Here is a 21,416-nt window from a genome sequence, read left to right on the forward strand (position 1 = left end):
CCCAGGCACAGCAACGCCGGCCTCTGATCTGCGACGGCCCGCCCCTGCCTCCGGATTCAGCCAATAAAAGGCCGTGTCTCTGCAGGGACCAATGGCAAGAAAGTACGGAGGGGGCCTGGCGGAGGCATCACTGGGCGGGGCGGAGCGTGCGGCAGATCACGTGGCCGGGGCGGCTGCCGCGGGGAGGCTGGGCAGGGGTAGGAGCGAATTTAGAGGGTCATGCCGCGGGGTCGTCTCTGCGCCTGCGCCGCTCCGGGATGCAGAACCTTGCAGAGCTGCTGTGGCGCCGGGTCCTGCGCAAGCGCTGGGTGCTCGCCCTGGTTTTCGGGCTCTCGCTGGTTTACTTCCTCTGCAGCACCTTCAAGCAGGTAAGCAAGCGCGCTCGGGACCTCTGTCCCTCTGATCCTTCTTTCCCTTCTAGCCCTCCTCCCCCACATCTCTCTGTCCTCTCCCAGATCTTCGTCCTCCCCCAGATCTCGGTCCTCCTCCAGATCTCCTCCCTATTTCCTATGCTCCTCTAGTCCTTCTCTCCCCCCATCACCCAGCTCTCCTTCCTCCCCCCTCGCTTCCCCCGTCCTCCATCGGCCCTCCTCCCTCTGACCTTTCGTCCTCCCCTTCCCTCCTCCTTCCCTTCCTCTGTCCTTCTTTAGCCCCCCCTCCCACTCTTCCTCCGTCCTGTCCTTCCTTTGATTCTCTGCCTTCCTCCCGCCCATCCTCCGTCCTCCCCTGCCCTCCTCCGTCCTCCCCTGCCCTCCTCCAACCCTCTTCCCTCCCATCATCCATCCTTCTCCAGCCCTCCATCCTTGATCCTCCGTTCTCACACTTCTTCCCTCCGATCCTCGATCCTCTGTCTTCTCTGGTCCTCTGATGCCCCTCCCTGCGGTCCCACCTTGTAGTCCTTTTCCTTATAATGTGCAGCCATTCTGTACCCCCTGCAGGCCTCTGATTCTCTTCCTTTAAGTCTTGGATCATTCAGTACTCCTCCTTCTGATCATTTGGTCTTCCCTCCTTCAATCCTCTATCCTCTGTCCTCAACTCTGTAGTCCTCCTCCCTCTGTGTGTTCCCCTTGCTCCTGTCCTCTGACCTTCCCTCTTAGCCTCTTGTCTATTGAAGGCTATATGGAGGGTCAGGAGGGGGGACATCCCAGGTCTTTGTACCCTCCCTCTCCCTATGCCAGACCTGGCTGGTAGGCCAGGCAGAGCATGGACTCAGACCTGTGCCCATCATTTCATCCTCAGGCACATTCCTGCTCTGCACCCAGACCTCTCGATGGACAGGTGGGCAGTAGGTAGAGGTGGCTAGGCCAGGAAGTGTCCAAGGGCTCTGTGCTATGTTTGCCTGGGTGACCCAACAGGCTCCTGGAGGTGCCCCTTTTTTTTTTGCACACCTTGGTTGGGTGGATTTTTTTTCCCCTTAACCTTCTCTTTTCATTTTTGTGCAGAGTGAGAGTTCCTGGAGAGTTGCAATCCAGTTTTAATAGGAAACAATACCCAAAGTTTCATTCTGGGTTACCTTCTGCCCTTCAGCTGCCGCCCCCCCCCCCAATTTATCCTTTGATCCGGTTTTACTTCTTTTCTCTTATCCATTCCGTTTTTATGTCTCACAGTCTTTGCATTGTGGGTTTTTGCTGTGCTACAGCCTGTCTTGTATCCCGCCCCCCCCAGTCTCTTTGATACCTTGTGACAACAGGTGCAAAGTGTTCTCACTGCAACTTTGTTGCCATTTTCTGACGGCTAAGGGTACAGAAATTAAGGGCTACTTAAATCTTCCTTGGAGGAAAGTCTCTTCAAATCTCTCCCTGCTTCTTTGGAAAATCTGAGGGAGGCCGCTGTCCTGAGAGGTCAAGTTCATGCATTAAATGTATAGAGGAGTAGTGTGTAGATAAAAGTAAATGTCACCTGGGGGGAGGCAGGAGAGCTATGGGGGTGGGGGAGGAAAGTGCATCTCATCTCTCACCTGGTTGTAAGCACAGGCCAAGTATTGCAGAGGCATGTGTGGTCACGTGAGCAGCTGGCCTTCATGAGTTGTGTCTGTAGACTAATTTCCACACCCCATGCTCCTTCCTTTGTCTAGGGGACCTTAGCGAGTGCTGCGAACTGACCTAGGTTCTCTCTCTACACCTGCCTGGGTGTGGACTAGCTTTGTTGTTCCTCTGAGTGCCATTAACATCTCAGTATGTTACTTAGACTAGCCCTGTCCAGAAAGTCCCAAATTCTTCTGTCTACTGCATCCTTTTCTTCTTTTCTGAATGGTGTGTGTGTGTGTGTCTTCTTACCTTGTCAAGATTTGGCTTGAACTTATAATCCTCCTGTCTCAGTTTTCCAAATTCAGATAATTGTTTCCTTTACGCCCCCTGGAACAGAACCCTTGGCTCTCCTCTGCCAGTTTTGTACCTTTCCAGTCCTCACCATCTCTCTAGGTGATTTCACTGTTCACAGTCCTGTCATTCTTTTCTTTCTGTCACTCCTGTCCCCAAAATATTGGCTCTGGCTCTGCAATGTCCTGTGCCTGTTCATTGGCCAGAATTATGTCTGTTGCCCACTCGGGGCCAAGACACTCCCGTCTATTGCCTGGACTGGTGCGCAGCCCAGCAGGTCTTCTTTCTGTTTGTCTCAGTCTGTTCAGTGACAATGTTTCCACCATGGCCTTCCCAAATGGGGAATTCTTTGCTCAAGTGACAAGAGCTCCTTTGAGTTCTCTGTGTGACTGAATGAATTTTGGTCACTCGGGGCCCAGCTGATCACAGTTAATGACTCAGGTCATGCTGGTGACCCAGTGTCACGCACTCGCCTGCCTGCCTATTTTTGCAGGTGTGCTGATCACAAACCCGGTATTTCTCGTTTGTGTGCTTGCTCACCTGTGTCACCTCGCCCTTCCTTTTCAACACAGTTTTCTCAAGAACAGAGACCTGTCTGTCCTGTTCAGACACTCCAGCCTTCTTCTCTGTCCCTACCCCCAGGACTTCTTGGGGACCAGATATTGGTTCAAGTGAGTCTTCTTGATGGGGGTGATGACTTCTCAGCCACTTTATTCCTTTTTTTTTTTCTTCTTTTGGCTCAGATGCTGTCCACCTGGCAGCCTTTCCTACAGCCACATTTTAACTATTGTGTGTGTGTGTGTGTGTGTGTGTGTGTGTGGTGGGTGGGGTGTGTGAGATGAGGGTAGGCTGTGGGCATCTTTTTTTTTGTTTTGTTTTTGTTTTTGCTTTTCTATTTTCTCTGACACCAGGAGCATTGATAATCATTGCCAGCCTTTGCTGCCCTATTGTTATGACAGGGCCTTTGACTAGTAGATGACGAAAGTGCATCTATGTGCGGAGCCTACGTGAGACTCAAGTCCCATCAGGGTGGAATGAACTTGTCTTCTTAGTGTGGGTTACTGCAACACCACATGAACTCTGGTGGCCTGAACAACACACATGCATCCTAGCAGCTAGGAGGTCCCAGACTCGGATGCCTGCAGATTCTGCATGTGGTGTCCCCCTGCCCCCCCGACCCAGCTACACACTGGTTCCTTCAGCCCCTTTCAGATGTACCAGTCCATCCATCCCTGGGGACTCCACCCCATGACCTCACAGAATTCTAGTTCCCTCGCAGACACTCTACTTGTCAATCTGTGGATGCCACTATCCACTAATGCCATCTTGGGAGTGAAGGGTTTGGCATTGATTCCAGTGTAGCGATGGGTATTCAGTTCACAACTGGGTAGCTACACATAGCTTGGTTGGCCCTGGGATGCTATCACCTGTGAAATACAGCTCTTAAAAGTGGCTGGTAAGAAGTACTATCAGGTTGTGAAGTGTAAGGCATACTACTGCATAGCTAGCCAGCCCTGTGTTGTTAGCCTCCGCTTTTGCCCTTGGGGTACTGAGAGCCTGTGTTTCAATTCTGGTTCTTGGAGCCCTATCCTGTGCTGCTCTTGAAACACCCTCTTGGAGCACTCTCCTGTGTGACTCTTGGAGCACTCTCCTGTATGACTCTTGGAGCACTCTCCTGTGCGGCTCTCGGAGCACTCTCCTGTGCATCTCTCGGAGCACTCTCCTGTGCAGCTCTCGGAGCACTCTCCTGTGCGGCTCTCGGAGCGCTCTCCTGTGCGGCTCTCGGAGCACTCTCCTGTGCGGCTCTCGGAGCACTCTCCTGTGCAGCTCTCGGAGCACTCTCCTGTGCGGCTCTCGGAGCACTCTCCTGTGTGACTATTGGAACATTCTCTCTTGGAGTACTCTCCCATATGACTCTTGGAGCACTCTCCCGTATGACTCTTAGAGCACTCTCCTATATGACTCTTGGAGCACTCTCCTGTGTGGTCCTTGAAGCACTTTCTTGCAGGTTGTCAGATTGCTTTGCCTAAGACTCATTTATAGCTGCTACCTCTTCCTTTCTCGGGTTTCAGGCCGTTTTCTTCCCGTGTAGCTTGGCCTCATGTCTATGAAGTGGGACCAAAGGCTGGGCGATGCTCATCTGTGTCATCCTCAGATCCTGTGGCCATCTTACTCCTCCACCGAGTCTCCTTCACAGGACTGGAGTGTGATTAGGAACTGGACCTCTTCGAGAAGGGGTGGTGTCTGACTGTGTTACAGACCAGCCCAGATTTTCAAATTAAGGTTCTCCGTTTGTGACAAGGTGACAGAAGTAAACCGGCTAACATTCTGTGCGTGGTGATTTAAAAAAATGGGATCATGTTGTGGGGAGTGGTGCTGCTCATTTTTGATCCCAGCACTTGGAAGGTCGAGGCAGTCAGACCTCTGTGAGTTTAAGCCCAGCCTGGTCTACAGAGTGAGTTCCAAAAAGGTGGGGATTTCAAAAATAGATTCCTCTGGCTTCCCCCGAGAATTCAAGTCTCACACTTACTGGTGGCCTCCAGCCAGGGTCTAATGATCTCCATTCTTTAATCTGTGCTGTCTGTGCTCTCTTTCCATCTCCTGTTCTCTCATTCTGGTTCTTCCCTGGCCTCAGAGGGCCGGGGAAGCATAGCCCCTGTGGAGGCGGCTTCCTTCATCCCTCCTTCTCTTCTTGGGTTCTGGTCTTGGTGCGTATGTAGTTCCCACCCTGTAGGCTCACTGTAGGGTACTGGGAGCACAAGCCAGACATTTGTACTGTGAACTTCTGGGGCTTTGTTTTTCAGAGTAACCTAGCCGATCAGCTTCTAGAATATGGTGTGCACACCCCAGGAGAATCCCCTTCAAGAAGTCTGTGAGGTCTAAATTAGATTCAGAATCACTTAAACCATGTTGGCCATGTTCACCTGTGGTCACACTTAACCTCAGCTGTCACCAAGCTTGGTGGAAAGCCGCTCTAAGAGCCTGAATTGGAACACAGATGGTGGTTCTCAGCACACCAGGACACAAACGGCATTTGCCCTATATCAGTGATTCTCAACAGGGGTCATCTTAGACCCTTGGAAAACACAGATATTTACATTATGATTAATAACAGTAGCAAAATTACAGTTATGAATTAGCAATGAAAATAATTTTATGGTTGGGGTCACCACAGCATGAGGAACTGTATTAAAGGGCTGCAGTGTTAGGAAGGCTGGGGACCACTACCCTAGATAGAGCATAATCTTTCCGGCTGCTTAGGCAGGTAGAGCAGCTGACTCACTGAGAAGGAAGTTGGGAAAATAACTAATTTTAAGTTCCTATCTGCTGTGCTGAGGCAGGAGCTAGAGAGCCCATGCTGCCTTCTGCAGGCTGAAGTCTGGCTGTGTTACAAGCTAAACTAGCCACCCCCACTCCCAGCCACATTCTTGTCTAAAAGAATGAGTGGTCAATGGTTTGTTTACCTCAGAGTTTCGCTTGAATGGAGAGAGCCTTCTCCCTCATAGATGTGTTCTGACCTTTCCCTCTGCCAGGGATAAAACACGAGCTTCCAAGCGAAAGCTCGGATTTTTGGAGACCGTGTTCCCTCCCGGAGCTTGCTGACTTTCCTCAGCTGTGATGTTCGTGGCTGTGAGTTTGGGGTGTACTGTGACAGAGTGGGCACCATTTGGCAGCTCTGTGAAGATTTGTTCACAGAACAGTGCCCATGGGCGAATCCTACAGGCTGCACTCAGAGTCCAGGTGTGCCCTCTGAGACACAGCTCGCCCTCTGAAGTGGCAGTTCACTTGGGTGTGCAGCCCCGTGGTTTTCAGTAAGGGCACAGTGAGGTAGCCGTTACCACTGTCATAATTTAGGGTGCAATCATTGGCTTTCCCCTTCTTGTCAGCCCTCAACAATCTCTAACCCACTTTCTGTTAAAAAAATATTTTTTTTTACCTTATTATTTATTTTGTGTGAGAGTGTTTGTATGATGTTGGGGGAATGCAGGGGTGTGTGTAAGCCCCATTGCTCATGTGACCATCAGGACAGCTTTTGGGGGTCAGTTCTTCCTTCCCGTCACGTGGTTCCTCAGTTGTCAGGTTGGAGGCCAGCATCTTCACCTGCTGAGTCATTGCAGTGGCCCACTGGGTCCAGGAGCCAGACACTGGCCATCGGGCTCGCGTGGCAAGAGCTTTTACCCCTGAGCCATCTCTCCCATCCCCACCTGGGTATTTCATATAGATGGAATCGTATGCACGCGTGATCTTCTGTGAGCGTGGTGGTGTTTCCAGACTCAACTGTGTTATCTCGTGACCCAGTGTTTCCCTGTAGGTAGCTGTCACATCATTCCACGTCACTGATGGGCATTGCGGCTCCATCTTTGGGCAGAAACACCCACTTGATGAGTTTTTGTGTGGACGTGTTCCCATCACTCACTAGCACAGGCTTTGCCTGGCTTTTTGAGGGTCCTCATGGCTACTTTCCAGCGGTCGCCCTGTAATAAACGTGTCAGAAGGACATCTTTCAAATTTGGGTATAGAACTTGGCGCCTCGTATGGTACAGGATCAACCATGGTGCTATACAGAGTTGTCCGTTCGCACAGAGACTTCACAGGAGGGAAATGCCCATCCTGGCTTCGGTCCACATAGTGGCCAGCAGCAGCTGTCTGGCCTGTCACTGTGTGTGTGTGTGTTGGGGGGGGTCATCTCACTGTGTAGTCCTGGCCGTCCTGGAATTCATTAGGTAGACCAGGATGGCCTCAAACTCACAGAGATTCACCTATCTCTGCCTCCCAAGTGCTGGGATCAAAGGCATGTGTCACACCGTACCCAGCTTATAAGATTTTTTAAAAACATCTTTAACCAAAAACCAAAGTCAAAAAGAGAAACCAGTGGCTAATATGCCATGAGTTCATTAATAAATACTTGATTTAAAATAAGTATTTTCAGAGTTATGTTTTAGTTTTCTACCAGTAGACACGAACTCACAGTGTGTGGGTCCCCCACGGCTTGGGCTGTTCTCACACAGGCCCCCTGCCCACTGCGTCCTTTGTGGGTCAGTCCTGTCCTGAACGTGATTTCCGGCTTAGCTGGCTGGCTGCTGCCCTGCAGCTGGGTGTCCAGCTTGTCTGACCCAGCCTGGGCTCCACCTCTCTTCTATGAGGTGGAGGTGGTGAGAGGAATGCCCCCGGGTGATGTTTATCACAGATGGAGAGGAGGCTTGTGGCGCCCAAGTCCCCTAGGCTCCTCGACTCTTCATCCCTAAGACGCCTCAAGCTTGTGTAGCAGTCTTTGCCCAGACGGCTGCTGGCCCAGTTGCCTTGTAGCCTTGGATGCCTCTTTTCTTTGGGTTTCTACCTAATTAATGCTTCAGGGGATAATTTAAATTGTTAGAGATGGGAGTGCAGGAGAGGATGCTATCGGGGGAGAGGGTTGGGGATGATGAGTGGCGCCAGGTGACCTGGGCACAGCACTATCCACAGGTGCGGTGGTGGAGCGGGCACTAGGGGCACTGAGGTCTACTCCCTGGGTGCCTGCCATCTGTGGGAACGCGAGGGAGGGTAGGAGATGACTTCAGACACCCATCTAGAATGTGGGGTACACTAGCACAGTTGGGTCAGGGCATGCAGGATGGGGCACTTCTGGGGGCATCTGGCCTCAGGTGAAGGCTAAGGTTCTCTTTGTACTTAGGTGATGCAGCACTTTGTAGGGCCGGGCTGTCTGCTGAATCCCTTGTAAATGCATTAACCCCTTTTGCTGGAAAGCAGTTGCCTATGTGGATGGGTGCCCGCTTACGTTGTCTGCATTACTATGTAGATTGGCTCCGCTTAACTTGTCTGCGGTACTTTTTTATTGCTGTGATCATACACCATGACCAAGGCAACTTCTAAAAGAGGTTGTTTGGGGCTTGCAGTTTCAGAGGGTTAGGGAGCCTGGCAGCAGGCAGGCGGGCGGGCAGGCATGGTGCCGGAGCAGCAGCTGAGAGCTCACCTCCTGATCTACCACCACAAGGCAGAGAGGTAACTTGTGCTTTTGAAACCTCAGAGCCCCCAACCCCGTGACACACCTCCTCATCCTTCCCAAACAGTTTCACCAGCTGGGGACCAAGTGTTCAAATATGTGAGCCTTTGGGGCCATTCTCGTTCAAACCACCCCATGGTCGTTCTAGGAAGTGTGGCTGAGTACAGAGAGCTGCCTCACCCCCTTTGAAACTGGTTACCAGCAAAGACTTGTTCTCTGCAAACATTACAGAACATGGCACTGGCATAGGGTTGGTGACCAGCAGAAGGGTCACATGGCATACAGGTGTGGCTTCTTCCTGTCCTTCCTTTTTTTTTTTTTTTTTTTTTTTGGTTTTTCGAGACAGCGTTTCTCTGTACCTTTGGAGCCTGTCCTGGAACTAGCTCTTGTAGTCCAGGCTGGCCTCGAACTCACAGAGATCCGCCTGCCTCTGCCTCCAAGTGCCGGGATTAAAGGCGTGTACCACCACCGCTCGGCTTCTTCTTGCCCTTTCATTAGAATGTTTTCGCTTCTCTTACTTGAGGTGTACTGGCTTCTCCCTTAATATACAAGTGATTTCCTCATCTTTAAAACCTCCCAGCACCGGAAAGGTGGCTCCATGGCTAAGAGTGCTTGTTGCTCTTGCAGAGGCCCCAGGGTCTGTTCCCAGCTAACTCCAGTTCCGTGCTAACACCCTCTTCTGTTTACCACGTATACCCCTCCCCCCACACAAATAATAAAAATAAGTTTTTTTTTTTTTAAAGTTCTTTATGATTCTTTATAACTGTAATCCCCTCCTTCCGGGCTGCAGTTCTCAACCTCAGATGTTTGTAGCGGCTTGGTCTGTCTCCTCCATTGTTCAGACTCCTGTGCAGATTCCTTAAGGTCAGCTGTGCCTCACGTGGGAGTGCTGTGCGTCTCTGGAACATGCCTTTCATTTGACCCTTCTAATTACCCCTAAGACCTACACAGCTTGCTTCCTAATTAGCCTTTTAAAAACCTGAGGCCAGGCCGTGTGTGTGTGTGTGTGTGTGTGTGTGTGTGTGTGTGTGCAGGCTCCACTTGCACTTACAAAGAACGTTCTCTTGTGTCTCTGCCCACTTTCACTCCCATCCTTCCTCAGCAGTGGATCTGTGTGGACTTCTAACATCCCGAGGCGTCGGTGGCTCTGAGTCACGACCATAGCCTTTGTCAGCCGCCCCTTGGAGCACTCCAGTAAAGTAGGGCACTGTGTAAGAATCCCCTTTGAATGGATTTTTCTACTATCGCTGACAGGGCCTCTCTATGTAGCCCTGGCTGTCCTGCATTGTCTTTATGTAGACCAGGGTTCTTTGAATCCGCAGAGATTCGCCTGCCTCTGCTTCCTGGGCACTGGGTTAAAAGTGTGCGCCACCTCACTCTTGAATCTTGAATGAAAACAGTACACATATTTGTGAAAGCCTTGAAGATGAGACCACCCAGAAGGGCAGCAGGAACTCTGCTGGAAAGCCCAGTACCCACTGGATGGAACTGGTTTTCTGTCCCTTCCATATGCTTGCCACCTGACTTTAAAAGTGGGCCATGGCCGACTTTTCACCCATAGAGTACTCTTGGCAGAGGTTTCGAATGTTCAGGGTTGGCAAGTTCAGGTGCTGGAGAGCCACAAGGCCTGGGGGCCTGTGGCAGAGGGTCTCCTGGGGTACTCTGTCAGGGTCTGCTTCTGAGCGACTTGCAGGGTGAACCTAAGAGACCCCCTGCCTCCCAGGGCTCCTGCAGAGTTGACACCTGTCCTGTCCTGGGCCTGCTAGCCACGTCTCTTATGAGAAATAGAAAGGAGAGGCAGCACACAGGGAAGCCATCTTGGGGGACTGTTTTCCATGAGCACATTGAAGGAGGGGGGATCCAGTCCTGGTGGTGGTGAGAGAGGTCATCTGGGTTAATGCTGGGATATTGCTGTGATGGGTCAGACTTTGGGGCAGTTATCTGGCCCAGCCTACCACTTACCACTGTGAGGGACTCACGGGACTTTTCCAGAGCCCCACACTGATCCGCAGTGCCATCCCGAAAGCAGAGCCAGGGCTTGTGTCTGGTCTGTGGAGGCTGTGTCTCCTTAACGATAGTGCGCCAGCATGATGGATTATTATGCATCCGTGAGGATTCGATTATCTAGATAATGTGGGTCCTTGGACATGTTTAACCACCCAGTAGCGTTGAGAGCAACTGTAAACATGGTCAGAGGTGAGCATGCCAAAACCAAACGTGCACACCTTTAATCCCAGCACTCAGGAGGCAGAACCAAATGCACTTGTATTTAAGTGTTGGGGTTCTAGGTAGTGTGTGAATTTCGTGTTGATAAGCACTGTTTTTGAATGAACCTTTCCTTTTGGATAATGATATATAAGGATAGCATTGTTTCTTATTTAGTTTCTCCTATGGTCAACAATCAGTGTATTTTCATGTGTTTTGGTTTTTTGTTTTGTTTTGTTTTCCTACTATTGAAGCAGAGTTGTGGGAAAGCCCAGCGTGTGGTTTCTGTAGGAAAGGCGTTTCCCAGAGCTAGGTGTGTGTGGACATGCAGGCATGGCGGTGCACACCATGATCCTACGATCCCAGCACCTGGAGGCTGAGGCAGAAGGATTGCTGTGAGTTCCAGGCAAGCCTGAACTGTAGGATGAGAAGCTCTGTCTTAAAACCCCCAACAGGCCAGAGGGAGAGGGTCATTTAGAGTTGTTTTGTTACTCATTCATGATCAGCTGCATCCAAACGTGGCTGCTCTGTGCTTGGCTTGTCCTCTAGTTTAAAGATGTGGCTCCTGTCTAAGAGAAAGATCCAGGCTCTCACCTCAGGGCCGCTCCTCCCTTGCTTTGCTAGGCAAAGGGCTATGTAGCGAGAATGGCGTCTAGGAGCAGCTGTCAGACGGCTGCTCTGTTTTTACACACAGAAACACCTTTGCGAGCTGTCAGGCCTTGCCTCGCCCTTAAAGTTATGCCCTGGTTCGGGTTTTCTACACAAGTCCTTGTCACGGCTGAGGCCTCGTGGCGACAGTCTGAGATGATCAGACTAACATGTCTCCTCCTGGTTCTAAAAGTGTTCGGGCTTTATGTTCTGTTCCGTGGTATGTGCATTTTAGTATTTCAAAGCTTAAATTGCCGCGGTGGGGAGGGGGAGTTTTTCTTCTAGAATTCCATAGAATCTTTTATCTGCTTCTGGGGCCTTGAATGATCAGCACAGCCATCGGGGAGGATAGCTTTAACTTACCACATTTTCCTGCCGACTTACTTTGTGACTCTGCTCAGATGGTGCCCATGCCAGGAGTGGTGGGGCTGGGGTGGAGCGGGGCGGAGGTGTATTCTCCTGCACGGCAAGTGAAGCGGGAAAAATGTCTTGAACCTTCCTTTCCCCTTGTGGTCTCATTGCAGGAAGAGAGGTCGGTAAGAGACCGGAACCTTCTCCAGGTTCAAGACCGTGAGCAGCCCATTCAGTGGAAGGTCCAGTTTAACCTGGGCAACAGCAGCCACCCCAGCAACCAGTGCCGAAACTCTGTTCAAGGGAAGGAATTCCTCACGGACGAGCTGGGTACGACCTCCCTTCCCTGCTCTCAAGGCCCTGCAACTCTGGATAGCCTTGCCTCACAACGCTTTGTCCTTCCCGCTCCTCTGTGTCTTCCATACCATTCTCTCTGTCCCAGGCTCCCTGCAGCATCTGGGAAGCTTGGGCTGAGGAGCCAAACTCCTAGCAGGTTCTCTTTGCTTGCCGCTTCAGCCTTGGCCTCAGGCCCAGGCACAGGGGTTCCTCATCTTGTTTCTCGTGCACACACCACGTGGTGTTTGCGGTGGCCACAGGCTAACCTGTAGGAGATGTTTTTCTCCTTTCGCCATGTGGATCCCAGGGATTGAACACAGGCCGTCAGCCTGTTAGCAGCCTCCTTTACTGGCAGAGCCATCTTGCTGGTCTGTAAGTCTTCCTAGCAGAAAAGAGAAATTACACACCAGTCTGTTACTACTCCAAGAAGATGCAGTTAGCCGACAGCAAATGGGGAGGAGGCAGGGGCTCAGCTTGGAGGTCAGGGCTTGTTTCTACAGACTCAGAAAACAGGAAATTGTAGTACAGGTGGCAATTGGTCATTTTATTGTCCTGTAGCTACAAAAACAGTGTTTTCCTTCTAGTTAATTTAGATCAGGCAGACTCATGGATTCCTTTAGTTAAAACATCCAATATTCAGCTTCTCAACCCCTAAAAATCCCACAGAGGCCACAGGTTTTATTTTGCCTTTACAAATATGGGAAACGTGGTTTTAATAGAACAAAACAAAAACAACTTACAGCTGTTGATGCTGTTTAGTAACAAGATGCCACCGTGTCGCTAGGGTAACAGCGCCGTTAAACCAGATAGCTAATTAGAGTCAAAAACTTTTCAGAAGCTGGAAGTTAATTTTCTAGGCAAGATCAACACATTTGCTGGCCCTGGTCTCACAGGACTTGGCGGAAATATTATCTGCAGAGCTCATCGGCACCGCAGTGTGTGTGTGGACTGAAACATCACAATGCCCCGTATGGTTTGTGTAGGGGTTTTTTGTTTTTGTTTTTTCAACTAAAAATAAAGAAGCGCTGGAGAGATGGGTTCGTGGTCAAGAGCGCTGAGTGCCTTTGCAAGAGGGCCTGCCCGGGTTTGAGTCTCAGCACCCACGCAAGGCAGCTCACTAACTGCCTGTGACTTCAACTCCCAGGGATCCAGCGCCCTCTTCTGGCCTCGGTGGGAATCTGCACTCACACATGTGCACACACATATCGTTAAAAATTACAGGGGGAGAGGTGTGGGTAAGCCTGCTCTCCTCAGAAGTTAGACCTGGTCACTGGGAGGTGAGCACCGGAGTTGAGTGCTGGGAGTTGGCAGTGGGAAGAAAAGGACCTGTAGCTTAGAGAAGGAAAGGGCAGGCGGTGTCAACAGGTTGCTCTTGGGGTCCACGGTATTGTCCATCTCCATAATACAGAGCTGCTGTATTGTTATCATCTGGGGTGGAATCTCTCTGGGAATTCCGTTCAGAACCCTTGTCAACAGCATGAGCGGGGGCAGCTGGGGAGGAAGCATCTCCTAGCACTTATCTCTTCGCTCAGGAGACACTGTAGCAGAAACAAAACAGAGCCAGCTCCCAGGTGGTGGGAGTTGTTCGCTCCTGGTCTCCCCAGTGTGGAGTGAGGGCCCCCTAGTGTCCCCTCGGTGTCAGTGTTCTGCTACTCTGCCCTCTCCTGTGTTTTCCAGAGCAGTTCTGAAAACAAGTTCTCCTCCACCAGCCTCATTCTCTGGAGACAGAGCTGGGGCACTCAGATGGGCTGATGCTGGGGACAGCTGCTGCGTACGCATACCTGAGGGGCCCTGCACACACCTGAGGACCACACATATACCTGAGGGACCCTGCACACACCCGAGGACCACACACACATACCTGAGGGGCCCTGCACACACCTGAGGGCCACACATGCATACCTGAGGGCCCACACGAATACATGAGGGCCCTACACACACACACCAGAGGGTCCCTTCCCACACCTGAAGACCCACACATATACTTGAGGGGCCCTGCACACACCTGAGGGCCAGCATGCATACCTGAGGGGCTCTGCACACACCCGAGGGCCATACACGCATACCTGAGGGCCTCTGTACACACCCGAGGGCCACACACGCATACCTGAGGGGCTCTGCACATACCTGAGGGCCACACACGCATACCTGAGGGGCCCTGCACACACCTGAGTGCTAGCACGCATACCTGAAGGCCCACATGAATATAGGAGGGCCCTACACACACACCAGAGGGCCCCTTCCCACACCTGAAGACCCACACACACACCAGAGGGCCCCTTCCCACACCTGAAGACCCACACACATACCCGAGGGGCCCTGCACATACCTGAGGGCCCCCACATACACACCAGAAAGTTCCTGCACACACCTGAGGGCCAACATGCATACCTTAAGGGCCCTACCACCACAAACACACACCAGAGGGCTCCTGAACACACCTGAAGGACTACACACATACCCAAGAGTCCCTGTACAGACCTGAGGGCCCACATGCATACCTGAGAGCCCCTGCATAGACCTCGGGGCTAACATACATACCTGAGGGCCCCTGCATACACTTGAAAGTCCGCATGCATGCCTGAAGGCCCCTGCACACACCTGAGGCCCCCACAATACACACCAGAGGGCCCACACACATACTTGTTCCCAAAGGGTACAAGGAGTTGTCTACCTAGATGCTCTGAATAGTAAAGCGGCCCCAGAGCGGAGGCCTGGCTGACACTGGACGTGCTTATCTGTGTGATGGGTTTTCTCAGCTGAGGAGTGAATTGGGTTTTTCTCTCCCTCAAGGGTTTGAGAGCATCATCCCCAGTTCTCGGGGGGTGGCTGTGTCCCTCCCCCACCATGTTTGTGTACACTGGAAGCAGAGTTATGAAGGTGAACTGTGACTTCCTGTTTTAACAGTCCCTTCAAGTGACCACAGCAGCAAGCATGGAGAAGCCATCAAAAGCTGTGTGCTTGCTTTTTAAATCCACAAAGTACTCGTTTTTTATGAATGGGTGCCTTGTTTCTGTTTTAGACTTTTTATTTATATATTTTGTGTATATGAGTGCTCTATCTGCACGTACACCTTCATGCCAGAAGAGGGCATCAGATCCCACTAGAGATGGTTGTGAGCCACCATATGGTTGCTGGAAATCGAACTCAGACCTCTTGGAAGAGTACTCAGTGCTCTTAACCGCTGGGCCATCTTCTCCAGCCCTATCTTAGTCTCTTTAAAAGAGGCTGAGGTGAAAGATTGCTTGCTTATGTTAGCACCCAGCTGCGTGGGCGTGGCATGGCGCTGTGATGAGCTCACACTTATGCAGTAGACTGGAAACTGGTTGAATGCAGTGACAGTGTGGATCTAGTTAGTGGTGACCGAGGAGCTCAACTGCCTAGGTAAAACCAGCCCTAGTGCTCAACCGTGTCCCTGGCTTTCAGGCTATGTCTGTGAGAGGAAGAACCTGCTGGCGAATGGCTGCTGCGATGTCAAGGTCCCCAGCACGAAGCAGTACTGCTGTGAAGGGTGCCTGGTCAGTGGTTGCTGTGAAGTCTATGAGTACTGTGTCTCCTGCTGTCTGCAGCCCAGCAAGGTAGGGACTCCAGCTTCCCGCCGCTTTGTCTTCCAAGAGGAGCTTTATAGGTACACTGGCCTCTCCTGAGAGTGGAGCTGGTCCCTGGCTTATGGTTCCTTCGCAGAGAGGACCATGCTATTGCTAACCAGGGATCTGGTGAATGAGAGAATCCCTCCGGGCAGGCTGGTTTGGCCTGCCGTTACTACCAGTACTTAATACCTTGTTTCCATAGCAACCTCTGCTGGAACGCTTCCTCAACCGGGCAGCTGTGGCCTTCCAGAACCTCTTCATGGCAGTTGAAGACCACTTCGAACTGTGCTTGGCTAAGTGCAGGACTTCATCGCAGGTCAGACGTGGTGCTGGCTCTCGCTGGGGGAGGTGGGAGGGAGGCAGAGCTGGAGAACAGAGCCAGGGTGGAAAGGGTCTTTGTTGGTACCATGTTCTGCTGCTTTGGGGGGTGCAGGATGAGACATTTAAGTGCAGTAGGCGGTCATTGAGAGGAGGTAGTCACTTGTCCTGAGGCAGATCTGTGGCTTCCTTCAGGATCCCAGGGGTAGGAGGTGGGAATTTAAAGGCGCATGGATCATATCTGAGGCCTGTAAGGCTCTTGGTGAGCGCTCTGCTCACTTGCCATGCCCTGCAACCCGTGAGGTGCCCTGGAAGGCTTCTGCCCCCGCCTTTGTTTATTTCCCCTCTTACGTTTATTCTGGCCTTGGGGAGGCACATGCATACACGCCGGGACAGCTTTTATATGTCAGTTCTCTCCATACACCATGTGGGTTTTGAGGCCCAAACTCAGGTCATCAGCCTTGGCAGCGAGCACCTTTCCATGCGGTGCCATCTTGCTGGCCCAAGTTCCTGGCCTCTGTGGCTGGGCACTTGTCATAGCTCTTTGTAAGGTGTCTCTTCCACAAGCACACTCTGCTGGGCTAGCCGGCTCGCGCCTGTCTCTGGCCCTTTGTAAGCTTTGGGTTTGTGTGGTAACTCCCTTTTGCACCTCTAGTTCACTGTGAGAATGTCTGGGCCAGAATAGAAGGAACTCTGGGATGTGAAATTCCACTGCTCTTGACGGGGGCCGGGCTTCCCAGGTCGATGGGTGTAAGGGAAGTGTGAGAGGGGCTCAGCCGACTCGCTCGCTCTTCCTGGCTAGTGCTGGAAAAAGGGACTGATATTATTATAGCAGCTTCCTGTAGCCAACAAAGCGGAAGGTACTTCCTATTGTGCAAGGAGAGACCGTTCTCAATGGCCACTTGGTTTGCGTGCCCAGAGACTGGGCTTCCAGTCTGCTAAGTGCAATTAATAAAGTGCATAGCTTTGGTAGAGGCTGATTAATGAGCTCTAGAGCAGCCAAACCTCAAATGGCTCAGACGACAAGAAAAGTTTGGGAAATCTGTCATCGGGCAGTGTGGGGGGATTGTCTGGGCTCGACCTCACTCTCTGTGCCCAGCCAGAGAGGCTCTTGGAGGGTGCTTGGCTTGCACACAGGCCCTTAGTGCATGACGGCCATTTGAAGTGGCGTCTCTCAAGTCCCTTGCAGGCCTCCTCAACAGGGACCGGATATTTCTGCCCACAGTCAGGTGCCGATCCCACTGCATCTCCATCTGTTTCAGATCGTTTTGTTCTTTGCATACTTACTGTCGTGTGTGTGTGTGTGTGTGTGTGTGTGTGTGTGTGTGTCTGTGCCACCACATGTACGTGGAGGTCAGAGGACAGCCTGTAGAGTTTGCTTCTCATTATTCCGTGTGGGTTCTGGGGATCAAACTGAGGTCTTCTCAGGCTTGGAGGCAAGCGCACTGTGTTAACCCCTGAACCGTCTCACCTTGTCCTTGTTTTGGGGTTTGAGACAGGGTCTCATGTAGCTAGGCTGGCCTCAAGTTCACTGTACTGCTGAGAATGACCTTGAGTTTCTTTTCCTCCTGGCTCCCATGTTGGCATCACGAGTGTGCACCACACCACCCATTTTTTTTTTTAAATATTTATTTATTTATTATGTATACAATATTCTGTCTGTGTGTATGCCTGCAGGCCAGAAGAGGGCACCAGACCTCATTACAGATGGTTGTGAGCTACCATGTGGTTGCTGGGAATTGAACTCAGGACCTTTGGAAGAGCAGGCAACGCACCACCCATTTTTATGAGGTGCTGGGATCAATCTCAGGGCTTCATGCATATTAGGCAAGCACTCTGCCAGGCTGCGCCATACCCTAGACCCCATTTCAGATGGATTGAGAAGCAGTCTCAAAATGCCCAGCTTGCAGCCAGGTTGTTCAAAAACTCCCTGGTAGATAGAAGAAGAAAAGACACAGTAGCAGCGTCTTGTCTGTTTTTGTGGCCCTCAGCGCTAAGAATCCTACTTTATTCCAGAAAGTTCCTCAAAACCCCAAGGCATGCTGGTTTTGAGGTGGAGTGGGCGGGGAGTGTGTGGCAGTCACTGCAGCTGACCCTCTCTGTCCTTCTCCCGTCTTCCTTCGCCAACAGAGCGTGCAACATGAGAACACGTACCGTGACCCCATAGCCAAGTACTGCTATGGAGAGAGCCCACCCGTACTCTTCCCCGCATGAGGCCTGTTGGAGAGACACCCAGAACCAGCCAGGTCCACGTGAGATGATGAAGGAGGGAGCCAAGGAGGACCCTTGGCTTTGAGCATGTCCTGTGGCATCCAGTGTCTCTGTCTCCCTCACCTCCAGCTGCAGCAGACAGAGCTGTTCTGTAGAGCAGGCCCGGTGAGGCCCCGGCACCTTGCCTGGCTGTGGCCATGGGACGGCTGCAGGGCCAGGTGCTTGATCCCGTGTTGTAGTTTCTTAATGACTTCTCAGTGGGGGAAGTCACACTGTTTTTTGCAGGACACCTTTGCCCGTGCAGTTGGATCCACTCAAGGAGGTGACTGCTCTACGTGGTCCCTCACTGTCACAGTGACGTTGTTGCCGCACCAGACCCAAGTGTGTCTCCAGGAGTGTGGGTGCACGGACTTATTTTTGGTTGTTTTAACACCTGGCCAGCAGGCCTTGTATCTATAGCCCAACATCTAGGGGTGTGTAGAGCCTCAGGGAGGTGCTGGTACCCACTGAGCCTGCGTAGAGCTGCCCTGGTATGCTCATATCCCTGCAATGGTGGTCGGAGGCCTGAATCCCCCGATGACTCTCCCGGTGGAATTTGCTGTCACTGTACCCCTGTTGAAACCCCTCAGCCTTGGGGCAGGGGAGCCTTTCCCTTGTCTGTCACAGAAGCCGATGGGGACCTGGTGAATGCGGTCTACGGCACTCTTTCATTCTTACCGCTCGCTCTCTGCTCCTGGCTGTGTGCCAGAGGAGAGCTTGTTAAGTTCCTACTCCAGCCTAAAGTTTCACATCTGCTCTCAGTGGGAGACGTATGCGGTAGCCATGCCGTAGAGCATCCCAAAGGCCGGCCAGTGTTCAGTACTTGCAGGGTGGGCAGTTGTCACCGGTAACTGAAACTTGGGTTTCAAGCATGGGGCAAGACCCCTCCTTCTCGACTCTCCTGTCTTTTTCTCCAGTCTCCTGTAACACACACGGCTCCCGGAGACTCTTCACTGACCCTTACAGAGGCCACAGCCAGCATTTGTGGTTTGGGCTCAGGTTGCCCTGGTGTCAGGCATGAGTCTCCAGGGTTTCTCTTAGCAGCTTCATAAAGCCGTGTCTCCCAACTGTTTGCCTTCCTGATGGAATTTCCTTCAGCTTCCTCCTGCTTCGCCTTCCTGCTCACCTCTGTGGAAGAAAGGACAAGCTGATGGGAATTGTTCTCGTTTGGGGTCGCCATGCTGGGATCAGATTCAGGACTTTGTGTGTGATTAGTAAACTTTCTGCTACTGAGCCCTGGCCCTGGCCAGGGAATTGATTTTTACTGTTAGATCCCAGTGATTCTGTTCCATTTGCTCTGGACTTCTCAGTGTGTGGATTCAAAGTTCACGAAAGAACTCGGTGCACCTGCACATTCTGGTGCATTCTGGAATGTTCTGGCATGTTCTCACGTGTTCTGGCTTGCTTGCTCATTTTTTCTGGTAACTGGGAGATATATAATTTTTTTAAGACAGGGTCTCCCATTGCCCAGGCTGACATCCAGCTTCGTATGTGTTTGATACCAACCTTAAACTCCTGATGCCCTCTGTACCTGCCAGGTGCTGGGGTTATAGGTGCATGCCAGCTGCATGGCTCATCAGCCTTGTAATGCCAGTTTACCCTTGGTCAGCGTTGGAGTTGGTCAGTCACTCCCTTGGGTTCACTTTCACTCTCAAGAGTGGCAACACGGGGTTAATGTAAACATCATGCCCGTTGCCAGCTCTCTCTGACCTGGCACTGGAAAGGCATGTGTGTGCAGTCCTTGAGTTTATAGACCCCGAACAGTTGAGATCAAGATTCCAGTTTACTTGTGTTTCACTTGGCAGATGAGGAAATAACTTACCCTCCTAAGTCCCTACCAGGATAGAATAATCAAAACCCACAGAAGAACTTCACCTCGAATCCCCCTCTCACATGTCCTCTGGGGCACCTCCACATCATCTCCCCTGAGAACGGACGGCTTCAGTTATCCCAGACAGGAGAAAGCGGTGTCTGCGTCCATGCTGAGTCAGTAATGCAGAGGTCACTTTTGATTGACTGTGGAATGTGGGTTTTGTGTTTTAATCACCTTGGGGAACACACACACACACACACATACACACACACACACAGAGCTGGGGAAGTCTAGGGAGGGGGCTGGGTGAGAAAAGCCGCAGGTAGGAGTGGTATTGAGGAAGCCGGGAGGCCAGTGTTCACGTTGGCATGCTAATAGGCACCATAGATTTGTCCTCAGTGGTTTTTTTTTTTGACCTGATACTAATGATAAAATAATTACCTAAAAATCACACAGCCTAGAGATAACCACCAGCTATTTTCGACTTCTCTGTGACTTTCCAGGCAGAACAAACAAAAACCCCAGGGCGTTCCTCCCCCGTGGAAACACTGCCTGTGAGTCTGTTGTCTGCAGGCCCGTGTGATACCCATTGAGGACATCTGGTCCCTTTCATGGGGGTGGCCCGCTCTTACTGAGCACGATTGTTAGCTCAACTCCTGCAGCCACTTCTCCACAGGGGTTGGAGGTGTCTGTCTGTCCATCCCTCTGTCCGTTTCATAAGCTGTTTTCAGTGTTCCAGTTTGTATTTATTATTATTTTTTTATTTTTAAGATCATGAGCCTGTGTGTACCAGCTCAGACTAAATAATGAGTTCTGGGTTGCAAAGAGGATTTTTTTTTTAACTTAAGATGTTTAAGGGGCAGTTGAATTAGCCCAGTGGACCTGGGTTCGGTTGCCAGCGCCCACACAGGGGACTCACAGCTGATGGGATGGGATGACCTCTTCTGTCACAGGTACCCTAATATGTGGCATGTGTTTGCACTACAAACACACAAAAGTAATGTAATAAAGATAAATCTTTTAAAAACTAAATCACATTTAATCATTGGGGGGTACACATGTGCCATGGTTTAGGTCGGAGGAAAAGTTTTGGAAGTTGGTACGTTTATCCACCATGTGGGCATGGAGCTCAAGGTGTCTGTCTTGGTGGCCTTGGCCCACGGAGCCATCTTGCTGGTCCTGCCTGAGTCTGTGTCCATAAATTAAATGATAAAATACACAAGTGCTATTGATTGTGTTTATTAAGTCACAGTGAGCGGAACCCCACATGGTTTGATTGGCCATTTATTTTGTCTTTCTTCCCATTGGTTACTACAGAACACTTTGAAATGAAGCCTTAAGTAATTCTCCCTCTTCCTATCCATCTCCTTTTCCTCCTTTCCCCTCTTTTTCCTTTGAGACCTGGTATCTCTGTCCCATGCTAGCCTCACACTCTCCATCCTCCACCCTTAGCCTCTGGTATTTAAACCTCAGCTGAGCGTCTCGCTTAACTTGCCCTTCTGCGACACTTTCAAGCAATTAGCTCACGTTCACAAACCCATCTTTCTAATAGATTTCGGGCCATGGGTTTGTAACAGGGCGGGGGG

At 51.3% G+C, this 21,416-nt stretch overlaps 1 protein-coding gene across 1 annotated transcript; it reads left to right on the forward strand.

The window, feature by feature from the left end:
- The first annotated feature begins 152 nt into the window (after positions 1-152).
- Spring1 (SREBF pathway regulator in golgi 1) lies at positions 153-21,125 on the forward strand. The gene is made up of 5 exons (XM_041648912.1): positions 153-368; positions 11,697-11,853; positions 15,286-15,437; positions 15,652-15,765; positions 17,898-21,125. Exons 1-5 carry the CDS (start codon positions 258-260, stop codon positions 17,979-17,981), a joined length of 618 nt encoding a protein of 205 aa, XP_041504846.1. The 5' UTR covers positions 153-257; the 3' UTR covers positions 17,982-21,125.
- Positions 21,126-21,416: the final 291 nt, after the last annotated feature.

This window comes from Microtus oregoni, unplaced genomic scaffold (assembly GCF_018167655.1).
Source record: "Microtus oregoni isolate MIOR12 unplaced genomic scaffold, Mior012 000003F_ref0000135, whole genome shotgun sequence".
Taxonomy (NCBI): domain Eukaryota; kingdom Metazoa; phylum Chordata; class Mammalia; order Rodentia; family Cricetidae; genus Microtus; species Microtus oregoni.